This window comes from Mirounga angustirostris, unplaced genomic scaffold, assembly GCF_029215605.1.
Source record: "Mirounga angustirostris isolate CCGP_5_RB_7025 unplaced genomic scaffold, mMirAng1.0.hap1 SCAF_2, whole genome shotgun sequence".
Lineage (NCBI taxonomy): Eukaryota > Metazoa > Chordata > Mammalia > Carnivora > Phocidae > Mirounga > Mirounga angustirostris.
In genome coordinates this window covers 63296596-63310506 of record NW_026991710.1, presented here as the reverse complement: position 1 = coordinate 63310506, position 13911 = coordinate 63296596, and the positions used below count along the sequence as shown (strand labels likewise).

At 37.0% G+C, this 13911-nt stretch overlaps 1 protein-coding gene across 2 annotated transcripts in view; it reads right to left on the bottom strand.

Moving 5' to 3' along the window:
* Positions 1-13911, bottom strand: part of BMP2K (BMP2 inducible kinase) — a 130747-nt gene that overhangs the window by 30936 nt on the left and 85900 nt on the right. For both annotated transcript variants that reach the window (XM_045880924.3, XM_045880926.3), the window contains exons 10-14: positions 11643-11803; positions 7487-7668; positions 5814-5912; positions 4842-5026; positions 2394-2551 (exon numbers count right to left, since the gene is read on the bottom strand). In XM_045880924.3, coding sequence (XP_045736880.1) covers positions 2394-2551; positions 4842-5026; positions 5814-5912; positions 7487-7668; positions 11643-11803 — 785 coding nt within the window. The remainder of the gene's footprint in view (positions 1-2393; positions 2552-4841; positions 5027-5813; positions 5913-7486; positions 7669-11642; positions 11804-13911) is intronic.

Below are 13911 nucleotides of genomic sequence, written 5' to 3'. Positions count from 1 at the left end.
GAATAGATTACAGTTAAGTAACACTTTGGAAAGAAATCTTTCTAAACTATACTCTCTACATTAATAATTTCTTTATAAACTTTATTAAAGATTTCACCTTTTATGAACACCATTATTACAACTATCAATTATTAAGAAGACAGACACTTTCTATCTTCTCTCTTATTGTCATATGTCATTTCTGCTGTTGATGTTGTTTGCCCATAAAGCCCCTTCTAATCTGGTTTTTTAATGGCCAGCAGAGAAACCTGATAGTTTAGATATAATTTTTAAATGCTGGTCAAAGGGCAATAACCTTGAGTTGGAGCCTAAAGACACACAGAAGATAAGAACAAAGAAGTGGCATTTGTGGAGTACCCAGACTCTTTCAAGACATTATTTCATTTAATTTTCCTGACCACCTTATGAGATAAGCAAGCATCACTATACCCAGTTTGTGAGGTAGTGAGACAGTAGTTAAGTTACTTTACTGAGATTACAACGTAGTTAAGTGGCATTGCCAAGGATGAGAATTCACGTATGTTTTCTGGTACTAGATGCCAATTTAAGTACATCAGCCTTGTGACAGTGAAATTATTTCAATAGCTCAGGGACCATCTAGGCATTTTCCCAAATGGCTGAGTTGCTCTGAGTTTGACCTTCAGATAAGCTCCTCCTGTACTTTCATTTGGAACTTAGTATCTTTCCATAATTAATATGCAATGAAGTCTAAATTCTTTGGCATACACGTGTGCACAGATACATACAAAAATTACAAATGTTATCTGACCTTGAAGTTTGAAAGCAAATAGCTGGCTAAGAGTTTTACATGCTAAACCCAATTTTTATGAAGTTATATATACATGAATATTTTATATGCCATTCTTCCCTATGCTAAGTAAATAAAACTTGGTTGTCATTACAAATTCTAGGGAGTTTGAATGACACATTTTTATTTATAAGGTACAAAATAATGTGAATATTTTACCCATTCCATAAACTGATGGAAAAAAAAAAAAAAAGGACGAGTTTTACCCAAAGAGTGGAAAATACTGATTTAGCAAACCCCCAGTTACTATCCTGGTCAGAACACATTAAAATGAATATTTTAATTTTACCTTTTGCTTTCAAAAGAACCCTATAAATTATATTGATTTGGTTAACCCCTATGTCACCCTGTCATCCCCCCAAAAGAAAGAGATACGTTATTTCCTTTTTTTAGAACTTGGCTTTTGGGGCTACTCAACGTAAGGTATACTAAAAATGCCAAACAAAAAAGTCATGGTTTAAAAAAACTTTCTTTAATAAAAAGATGTAAGTTTGGTTTCACCAAAGTTGACAAACCTTTATTAAAGGTTCAAAACTCATGTTTATATCTGCATTAATTATCAACTTAAGTTTTCATAGTCATATAACCAATATGTAAAATACAAATTTAAATCCCAAACAACTATTCTTACATGAATTCAGGGCATTTATAAATTTTACATAAAATATATATCATTTGGGAACAAAGCAATTCATCTAATAAATGTTCTCATAAAGTCAGTTACCTAAAATAAAATAGAAGCTAGGAACTATAATGAGGAACCATTAGGACCTTCTTTTCACATGCAAAACAGGAAAACACACTTGGATATGCATGCACATGCACGCTTTCGTGCACACACACATGTACAAGCCTCTGAAACCTAAAAATTATCTACATACTCCAGAAGTGAGCTTTTTGCTATTTTGCAACCTCCTCAAAACATTCCACACTTCCCTTTTCCGAAAAGAACTTTTCTAAAATACGTGTAGTGAGGCTTGACATATTTATTAGGTAGTTTAAGAAAAGGCAATGATTCCAAGTAAAAACATTGAGATATTTGATTCAAAGTGGAAAATAATTTATTTAACTTTTGCCATATCAGGACAACAAAGCAGCCCTTTTATGTCAGCACTCATTAAAAGGGCATTACAAAACATTAACATAATGTAGTAGCCCATGTTTTCTTTCAGGCACTTTCAAAGGGCATCTCAGAACCACAGTATCTTCTACTGTGTGTGCAAGAAAACAGAGCAGCAAAATGATTAGTAAGCAAGATACGGATGTCTCCCTTTTCATTTGAACATTAATTTTCCATGTTTTAGAGATACTCTGAATTTAACATTCAAAGATATGCAGTATTTAAGTGTTAGGAATCAGCATGTTATTAGCAATCTTGGGTTTAATAGCTACTACCAAGCAATCGATTTCTAATGCACACAACATAGTTTGATAGTATATGTAAAAGAAGATGGCCTGATTTTTGCCCTCCAATGCGCAAAAAGAATTCTCTATTTACCATCTCAAAACAGTCTTTGGCCTTGCTGAATAATTATAGAGCTGTTATTTTACTGTGAAGCAAAATAAGCCTTCAAGTGTCCCTTACTTGATCTTAGAAGGTCAAATTCTCTGTCCAACAGTTCCTCTTCTGTTAACTTGGAGAAATTATCCTCTCCAAAAGGATTCCACCCTGACATATCAGGTGGGTTACTGATGTTCTTCTGACTTGTAATATTTGCAACTGCCTCTTTATCAGCAACTGACCTATAGTAATAATTAAGAGAGGAAAAGAAGGAAAAAAACATTAGAATTGAAAATTCTAAAGAGCCCTAGTTCATACTTTCTAAATAACTTAGAAAATCAGATCCTTTTATTATGATGGAGATGGCAGATCAGGGCATAGATTGACACCACCACCTGGGATTTGAATTGCCTTGATGTGTACCCTTGGGCAAGTTCCTTAACCTCTCTCAGCTTCCTCATCTGTAAAATAGGAGGAACTGTATCTACCTCATAAGGTTACTGAGAAGATTATTTAATACATATAAAGAGAACAGTGTCTAGGGGCGCCTGCGTGGCTCAGTCGTTAAGCATCTGCCTTTGGCTCAGGTCATGATCCCAGCATCCGGGGATCAAGCCCCGCATCGGGCTCCCTGCTCCGCGAGCAGCCTGCTTCTCCCTCTTCCAGTCCCCCTGCTTGTGTTCCCTCTCTCGCTGTGTCTCTCTCTGTCAAATAAATAAATAAAATCTTTTTAAAAAGAAAAAAAGAGAACAGTGCCTAGAAAAAGAAATCAGCACTCAATAAATATTACGATTATCATAGTGAATAGCCCTAAAGTGATAATCAGTTGCCATGTCAAACAGTATCACCCTAAAATCCCTATTGAATAAGATGATCTTATGTCCTGGTTATGCTGAGACACCACAACAATTCTCCTTTTGACAAAGGCATTCTCTATACAGCTACCAAGAAAAGATGAACTGTTGGGAGTGCTTTATGAATTAGCTAAAAAGATGATGGCTATTTTCTACATAATAAATAATTCATGGCATTTTTTTTTTTTTTTGAGAGAAAGAGAATGACAGAGAGAGAGAGGAGAAGGGTGAGGGTCAGAGGGAGAAGCAGACTCCCTGCCGAGCAGGGAGCCCGATGCGGGACTCGATCCCGGGACTCCAGGATCATGACCTGAGCCGAAGGCAGTCGCTTAACCAACTGAGCCACCCAGGCGCCCTAATTCATGGTATTTTAAGTATCTATATAGTTTGGAGCCTGGAACCACTCGTTTTATGAAAGTTATCTAATAGGTCTCTTGGCTTTTAAGAGAAGGTGAGAGTCTAAAGATTTCTTAACTTAAGAACCCCTGGATACCTCTCCTTCAAACCAGCCTGGAAATACTAGAGTAGGCAAACAACAAATAATTTGGCAAATACCAATCTGGATCTTTAAACCAGCCTCTGATCTTATGCCCTGCTCTGCACTTAAGACATACTTGTCCTAATTCATGCCTCTAAACTTTTGATTTAGGAAAACATTTCAATAAATCCATTTGTTTCCTCCCTCCCTTCCTCCCTCTCTCCCTTTCTTTCTCTCTCTCTCTCACACACACACACACACACACATAATCAAAGTTCTAATAGCTACTTCCTCCTACGTAGCTAAAAATAGTAGGAAATATTCATAATGGTCAACAGATTTTTCATTACAAAATCCTTAAGCACTCCTCAATTCAAATCTGAGTTTGAGAAAATTTATACTACAGTTCTTTATTGTAATGTTTTCAATATGAATTATCCATGAAAAATAACTCTACTAACAAAATACATCTAAATATCCAAAATATATTAGACTATGGTTGCAATAAGCTTGCACTATCTTAAAAATGAACCAAATGACACATTACTATTTTTTGTACCTCTTTGAATTAGACCAAATTAGACAAACTTTATGAGTAAATATTATCAAATTAATTGAAAGTAATAATATATAAGTAGACAAAATTAACTTGTCTACTAGGATTATTTTTTTTTTAAAGATTTATTTATTTATTTGAGAGAGCGAGAATGAGAGAGAGTACATGAGAGGGGGGAGGGTCAGAGGGAGAAGCAGGCTCCTCGCTGAGCAGGGGGCCCGATGCGGGACTCGATCCCGGGACTCCAGGATCATGACCTGAGCCGAAGGCAGTTGCTTAACCAGCTGAGCCACCCAGGTGCCCCAAGGATTATTTTTTTAAACTACTAAAGTAGCCCATCAGGGTTTTGTTTCTATTTAAATTACAAAGAATGTCTTAACATATAAGCCACTCATTTCCTTAGCCTTAAATGCTGCTAGATATATCGCTAGGCCTCACCTACAAATAGCAATTAGCAGACCTAACCGACAGAAATGCAAGGAAGGACAGGGATGCTCAGGGCCAGGAAGAGAGGACTAGTGAGAGAAAAGGGAGGATTCTGCAAAAAGATGAGCTCTCAATTCAGGAGCCACTTAGTGACTCCACTCCACATTTACACCCATTTCCACAATCATTTCTTTCGCATTCACTGGAAAAATACTTGCCTACTGGCACTGTAAGAGGAGTCCACTATGGTTCCAACCTGAGCTGGAAGTGATGAAGTATAGGAAACTAAGGCGGGCGGGAACTCTTGAGGGGAGGTAAGATAGGCAGGTGAAGCCTGTTGCTGGGATTGCTGATGCTGAGCTAGCATTTGTTGCTGCAAGAAAGCCTGCTGGGACTGCTGCACCTGAAACAAGAAATGCCATTACACAAAACAGGGCCCAATGTCACTAAAGCACAGTCAGCATCACACCTATTTACTACAGTCTTTCCTTTTTACGCTGGCAGAAAAATCAGAAGCCTGAAGAACAATTTACATAGGAAGGAACAGCTTGCAACTAGAATATCATAGCAAGATAAAAATAAGTCTATTTAAGAAGTTAACTGCATGTATTATGGTGCTCATTTGCAAAATATACAATTATCAAATCATTACAGTTGTATCCCTGAAACCAATAGAATGTTATGTCAATTATACCTCAAAAAAAAAAAAGTTGTGAAGCTAGGCTCACTTGACAGGATTCAAAAATCCTCCTTTGAATAGTTTAAGAAAAAGACAAGAGAGTAGCTTACAGTCACTAGTAACAGCAGCTGCTATAAAAAAAAAAAAAAGGTCACACTATTCTCTGAAGCAAATGCCAATTTCTCTTTGGGTTTCTTTTTTTATTCAACAGACATGTGCCAAATGAAAGAGACATATGACGAAAGACCATGGGAAAGAGATCATTTCCCTTATATTATGAGGTAAGAGAAAAATACCATCAATCAGTTACAAGGTACCAAATTCAGGTGTTACGGTTCAGACCAATGTCAAACTGCTTTAGAACACACCAGTGGCTTTGTTAAAAATGTGTTAATTAACTGACTGGAGTTGAATCTGAATAATTAAATTCTGAATAATACCGTTCATATGGAAATTCCAACACTGGAATGTATTCTCAGAGAGAAGTATCTAGAAATCATGTAACACTTACCATTGTAGGATACTGTGATGCAGAAGGTTGCGGCTGATACACGGAATGCATTAAAAACTGTTGTTGAAGTATCTGTTGCTGCTGCATTGCCTGTTGATACTACAATGAAAAAACAAAGAAATTCATCAATATTATGCAGTCTTTTTTGTGCCACAGTTTTTTTGGTTTTGGGAGTAGTTTTTTAGTACTGAGCCGACCATGATAACAATGATTTCAGTACTAGTAATCCAAACACCAATGTAAAAGAACTATAGTCTGTAACTGACTATAACTTACATGTGCTTATTGGCGTTGGTTTGAAAATTATCAGTGAAACGTAACAGAGTCAACTGAAACCATTCCCAGCACAGTTTAAGGATGTTTGGAAGAAAACTAAACCTAAACATATTTACCAGTTGATGAGAACCCCTGAAGTAACTTGTGTGCAGGACTCATAGTAAATTCCCAATCTCTTCTATCTCCCCTTCAATGACACCTTCCGGCAATCCAATGGCACCGTCTACTTAACTATGTTCTGCTCTGGGTCTATTGGTCAAGACCAGAAGAGGGAGCCACCCATGAGTAGTGCCATGCATTTACTAGGCTCCAAAACATTTCAGGAAATGATGGAAAGGCAATTGTGACAAGTCATTAAATTTAAAATAGTTTAATGAAACTAGAAATTTGCAGGTTCTGATAAGGCAAAGGACAGAAGAGAACTTAAGGTCATGTTTTTCTATGTCCCTTCCAACTATAAATGCCACCCCTCCATACACACACACACACACACACACATACATACACCCCAACCCAGGCAGAAAAAAAAAAACTAGAACAAAGACCCAAAATAGTGTTACTTCTAAAGCCTAAATATCACCTTTCCAACAATAACATTATTAATCTGTTTCTTAACTCAAAACATAACCTGAAAAAGATAACATTCATCATAAATTGCCATGTTTATTCATAATGCCCAATGACCGAACGTTTCTTTGCTTCATAAAGCCACGATGCAACCTATTTCAACAGAATATTCTTAAGAATCTCACAGAATGCAATTAAAATACATATTCCTTCTTAATTGCAGGAAACAAACTGAGGGTTGCTGGAGTGGGGGGTGGGGTGGGAGGGATGGGGTGACTGGGTGATAGACACTGGGGAGGGTATGTGCTCTGGTAAGCGCTTGAATTGTGCAAGACTGTTGAATCTCAGATCTGTACCTCTGAAACAAATAATGCAATATATGTTAAGAAAAAAAAAAAGAAGAAGAAGAAGAGGTAGCGGGAGGGGAAGAATGAAGCGGGGGAAATCAGAGGGGTAGACGAACCATGAGAGACGATGGACTCTGAAAAACAAACTGAGGGTTCTAGAGGGGAGGGGGGTGGGAGGATGGGTTAGCCTGGTGATGGGTATTGAGGAGGGCACGTTCTGCATGGAGCACTGGGTGTTATGCACAAACAATGAGTCATGGAACACTTCATCTAAAACTAATGATGTAATGTATGGGGATTAACATAAGAATAAAAAAATAAATAAAATAAAATACATATTCCTCCACAATCCGGAAACTGGGCAAATGTGTACTTGGATCTAGAGTTCACGGTGCCTGTGATCTGACAGGGAGTTCCCTGACAGTCAACAGTCGCATGACCTTCACAACACTCCTTCCGTATCTAAAGTAACTGGAGAATGACCTGCTGCATACAGGCGTCCTGAAGTAGCTGCTGCTGCGGCGGGTGGCGATGCTGCAAGTGAAGTTGCTGCAATCTCCAGTCTCCCTGCTGTAGCTGCTGAAGTACTCGATGCTGCTGTGGAGGCTGCTGAGGGGGCCCCTGACCCAGTACAATCTCAGGGCCATTTCCAGGTCTCAGTGCTCCTAGAAGTGGTTCCCAGAAACGTATGTTAACATACTCAAGATTTCAACAAAATGGCTGGATTTCAAAACACTCGTTTCAATGATCATTAATTAACCAAGGCAATTTTATCCTTACTTTATAACACAGGAACTTCCATATGCACATAGTCTAAAGGGACTGTTTACTGTAATTTTAAGAACCTGTGAAAGTTAATTTTGTCAGCCACAGCTCTGAACAAGTCAACATCTTAGAAACGCTGCTTCTTTCCTACTTCATCTCTCCATGAACACACCAGGCAGGTCCTTTGTTTCTTGTTTCTCAGCTACTGCACGCACTGGCATGTGTCTCTGCCAATATGGTTCTCTCTGTCTACACTGCCGCCTGCCACCTACTGCAATTCTTCTTACCCTTCAGCTCAAGTCTCTCTTCCTCGTTCCTTCACCTAACACCTCCACTCGGTTTATAACATTTCATTCTGCCTTGCACATATTGTCTTCATGGCCATTTCCTAACTAGGGCCCTTTGACAGATGGGACTTACTGACCTATTAAGGCCCCAAGGAATCTCTATCATAACAGATGTTCAATAAATGCTATTGTAGTGAATCTATTAACACTGCCTCCTAGATGGATATTTATAAGTTTCATAAATTTTACCCAAGGCCAACCCTATGAATAAACTTTTGAAATTAATGAAAGAGAGACACACAATATTAGAAAGGAAATGCGATATACCATAATTTCTATATTCTCCTCCAATTAGTTACCATAAATTCAAGTGCAGCTATTTAATCCTACAGGGGTAAAAGGAGGAGAGTGCAAGGAGGGAGAGAAGGATTCTTTTTCACCAATATCTTCAAACCTCCCCAGGCCTTAAATACAACACCTCTATGAAAATAGTTTTATAACCTCCCAATTCTAAGGAAATGCATGTTCATTATAATTAGTCTTGAAACATTTATAAAAATATACAGAAGAAAATTAAAACCGTAATTCTACCACACAGACATTACCACCATTAGCCTTTTAAGTGCATTTCTTTCCACTTAGTAGAGTATTAAAAGTTAAGCTATGTTCATCTTTTAGGACCCTGATGTTTAACTGTAGAATGCTCGTCGCTGGGGGTGAAGCCCAGTCACACCAGTGATCATCATGCAATAACTCATGTGGCTCACCTCTCACCTCACAAACTGTGACTTTGCTTTAGTGACATCTAGCTAAAAGGAGTGCCCTGGTTCTTAAGCCAGGGCCACAAAGCACCAGAGAAATCCCAAACAACATCATAATAATCCTATGTGAAAACAATGCTTTCAAGTATATCATTAAATCATCATACTATCATTCCCTGTTTTGCAAGTGATAAAACTAAGGCTCAGAGAAGTTAAGCGAATTCACCAGGAAAGTTAAAGACATACTGTAAGAAAATATTTACAATATATATGGCAAAGAACTAATATTCAGAATACATAAATACAAAATCTTAAGGGCAATAAAAAATAAAAACAAAACAATCTCACAGAAAATTGCAAAAGATAATTCACAGAAGAAAATAAATGGCCAGTAAACATGAAACAGTAGTATTAATCAAGAACATTAAAATAAAAACAAAGATACTTCACCTATCAATAGGGAAACATTTTAAAAAACCAATACTATCAGGTATTGGCAAGGATAAGAATCAAAGGACACTCACACTGCTGTTAATGGTGTAAATTTTTGAAGTCTTTTTGGATGGCAATATGGCAGTATCTGACAAATGCTCTAACATGGAAATCAAGAGTCTGTTATAAGGATGTTCACCACAACAGTATTAATAATTGCAAATATTGGAAATAACCTAAATGGTTATATATAAACTATGGTACATCTACACTGTGGAATATCATCTACTTATTAAAAACTACATGGTAGACTTATATGCACTAATGTGCAAAGCTCTCCTAGACATAAGAGTTAAAAAAATCAAGCGCAGAGAACTATGTATGGTATGAATCCATTTACGTTAACACAACATAAGTGATTTGTATCTATATATATGCATGCAAGAACATAAAAAGTGCTCCTGGGAAATGCATATTAACCTGCTGCTAGTTTACTCTGCAGAAAAAAATAATGGAGACTTTGACATTTTTCCCCCGAATACTACCATACTGTCTGAATATTTTAAAAGAATATATTCAAGTGTCACTCCTTGTATAATATTTAATGGGGAAAGAAATGTCAAAAGATGCACATACAGGGGAAAAAGGAATGTTATTTTTCCAACTTAAGTTGGAAGCACAATGAAAAGAAATGCCATCCCTGCCATGGTAGCAGGCCTGACCCTCACAGCTCCTAATAAACAATAATTTCACAGAACACCCACATCAGAGAAGGCTTCCTGTGACCGTGGTGGATCAGGACAATAAGACCACTCCATAATCACATCTGAACACTGCCAAAATCAGGAACATTGTCCAAACCAAAAAATGACCAAACCTCTCCCTGACATATCCTGGCTACTATGGCTGACTGCTACTTCTATACCAATTGAGGCTTTTGCTTCCCTCCTTCTAGAGAAGTAAGATTTATTAAGATACGTAATGATATCATATCCACTTCCTGGCAGCATTCAATCCAAAGCCCCACTTCCTTCAAGCTTCCCCCAAAACACCTAAAACAAGCCCAAATCCTTCAATAAGTCTTTCAAACACCATCTTACTGAGACACTCCCACAGATTCCCATGAAATGTGAGGAATAAACCCAATTTGTTCAAACACAAGTATGTTCCTAGTGGTCTTTGGCTGGAGGGCATTGATACATGACAGAGACTAATAGGATCTCCAACCCAAAATGGTGGAAAGAAAAAAGAAATAACACTGAATGCTTACTACAAAACAGAATCTTCCCATATTTCACACACCTTGTCATGTGTTTCTTGTAAAAGGAAAAATAGGTGTTATTCTCATTTTACAGGAGAGAACAGTGAGGCTAAGAAATGGACACAAAAGGCTTCAACCCCCCTATTTTCCCTTTTCCATGGAATAATCCTCCATCTGGTGTGCCTGATTATGACAGAAGTATGCAGCAATGCACCAGGTAAAATAAACATTACCCTCCCTGAGTATATACTTAATCGTAGTAATAGTAGCTAATATTTAACATTTCTTAAGGACATACTATGTGGCAAGGGATTATATTAAGCAGTTATTTAATCCTCACAGCAATCCTATCAAATAGGTACCAGAATTTTTGTAACATACATTACTAAGAAATGGGAAAAACAGAACTCACATTCAGGTTCATGAGGCACCAAGTGTAGGCTCTTAACCATTAGAGTATACTAATTGAAAACATCTTAATTGAAAACATTTTAACATTAAAGCAAAACAGCTATATCATGAAATAAAGTGCAAAACAGGTTTTCTTGAGATGGGCCTACAAGTTATACCCCCAGACCCTTGAGAGGACAAGTTTATTATCTAATATTAGACAGATTTTCTTGGGGAATTTTTAAGTACTACACTGTACCATAATGCTCTGAAGATATTTTAGATTAGAAAAGCAAATCTCAAAATCAGATGAGAAGACAGGTTTCTGTGTTGTAATATCCACATGACCCAAGATAGACTCCTCCGCCAAGGCTCTAGATGCAGTGAAAAGACATACAACTTTTTAAGGCTAGAGTTTCAACTTCCTCCTTTCCAACACAATACAGAATTTTCTATACTCTTGAACCTTATTACCAACCTCAAACCCTACTAGTTGATGACTCTATGAATAAGCAAATTGGAAGTTTTTTGTACCATACTTTTATATTACCAGTAACTACTTTTGCTTACAACTTTAGGAAAACAGTAAGTTGGGTTTATCAGACATCAGCAGAAAATTTCTTCCAGCATTAAGTTATCTGCTTCACAATAGTAAGTGCCAATAATGTATACTCCTAGAAAATCAAGCCATAAAAGGTTTAAGTTAACTATAAAGGTGACAAGGTTGGCAGGGGTGTTATTACCTTTTGGTCTGTGGTTACCAAATTCACCAGGAGCAGGGACTTTAACAGGTGTTGCTGAACTTTGAATGGTCAGCACACTGGGAGTGGCGGTAGTAGAGTTGGCCTTTGGTCTTTGTCTTGGTGCAATTGAGGTTTCTGTTGGTCCAATGGTATCTGTTATTCTGCAACAGAAGAATATATTTTATTCCAAATACTGGGATTATTTCTAATTCACTATTTGTCTATAAAGGTTCTATTTCAACAAATGCATTTTAATTATTATTGATGATCATATTAGTCCTCTTAGCTTCTTCCTGTCTCATTCTCAAGTATTAAATGTTTAATAAATATAGGAAAGTAAATAAAATAAACCTAACCATTTTCCTTAAACCAGCATGCTACCATTCATAGTCTGTCGCTGAAGCTGACAGAAAAAGAATATAGGATTGCTCTTAAGGAGATGAAATAAAAAAAAACAAACAGAAACCTTCTCATAAAGTCCTGGACAAAATCAGGAGACAATTCTCCAAACCAGCCAGAAAAATAAAAACAAGACACAAAAAATAACAGTCTCCTTTAGCTTAGACTCTAGGCTTAAGAAAGAAAAGACTGCCCTCCAGAGCTCACAAAACAAAAGGAGCCAAAACTTTCAGAGTGGAGCTACCCGCTCACATTCAACTTCTTGAATCTTTAACTATGCTTTACTTAGAACAATGAGTGGAAATTATATAACATTTTTCCCACTAGGACTTAGTTTAGGCCACAGACAGGGGTGGTCAAAGTGGTAAGCATAATTTTGAAAGCAAAAACACTAAAAGACACATTTTCTTTTCTTTTATTCAAAAAAAAAAAAAAAGGCCAGGGAGAATCTTTAACTTACATATTTATCAACTTATTTTTTCTATAAATTCAGAACAAAAATTCAAATACTTTTTAATAGGGTCATATGTTCACTTTTCAACAGGACTGCCTAAGATCTCTTTACCAAGTTCCCTTAGCACCTTTTCAAATGATTTGGTATTTAAAAAGTTTGCGTACATGATTTACCAAGTCCATATCTGCTGCATTTGGAGAATGCCCTATATACAATAACTGTACAGATCTACAGTTCTCTCTGATATCTGTACATACCACAAGAGGGAGTCCTCTTAACTACCTTTCTAAGAAAGAAAAGAACTGAAATTGAATCAAAAGATTTTAGATAATAATAGAAATACACTGTATGTGTGCTGTTTTCTAAAAATAACATTTATGTTTTAGATGGGATGGGTTATAGTACAAGTCTATGAAAACTGAAAAGGCAATAAAATTATCATGTGTACATTTAATCAATTATATCTCATTTTAATGATAATCAAGTACTTACTGAGTTCAAATTATGGATATGACACTAAAACCAATGCTGTACTCCCTAAGTTCGAGTAATTTGGGGACTGTATATCCTATACAATCTTTTTATCTGTCTATCCATTCTTTATTAAGTGGATCATGTAGGCCAGACCTCGCCCTGCCTTGTTACGGTTACAAATCGCTCTATAGAGACTCACAACACACATGAGCGTAGCAAACCTCTAAGAAGCATATTAAAAGTTCTACAGACTTTAGTGTAGTGTTTCCTAATGTATTTTCCAATGCCAGTGTCTATTATATGATTACTAGTATCCAGCAAACAAGGCACAATACCGTCTTCAGAGAATTTACAGTATACCCAGGAAGATATGATGTGCGTTCATGAAAATACAATAAAATATAAGACAGTAAAAACAGTCAGTGTCGAGCTAGAACTGTCAAGAGTTTCACAGAGGAGTAATTCTAATTCGGCTACAAAGGCTTCAGGTAGGCACTGGAGGGTAAAAAGTAAACACACTTTCATTAGACAGTAAAAAAGACATTAAGCATTCTGTGTGAAGAAATGGGAAGAAAATGCCTGGGCAGGCAGATGAGGCAACACGAAGACACAAACTCAGCTGAAACAAAGGACTGAGCAATCACTGGTATCAACACTACTGTGCAGCCTCATCTGCCCTATCACAGTAGACAAAGCTGTTTCCTCTGCTTCCTTCCTTGTCTTTCCTACTGCCTATCACCTGAACAATCTTCCTAAAACACACTCTCCTCTTAAAGTACTTCAGTGTTTCCATCTGCCAGGACAGTAATTCTCAACCCTTCCATTTGCAGATACAAGTCACAAAAGTCTCCCAGGTTTAAGAGTCCCAAAAGCAGATGCAGGTTTCAGGGAGGTAGAAAGGAGCTTTTAAGAAAGAAGTAAAACCAAAAATGTCACACAGTA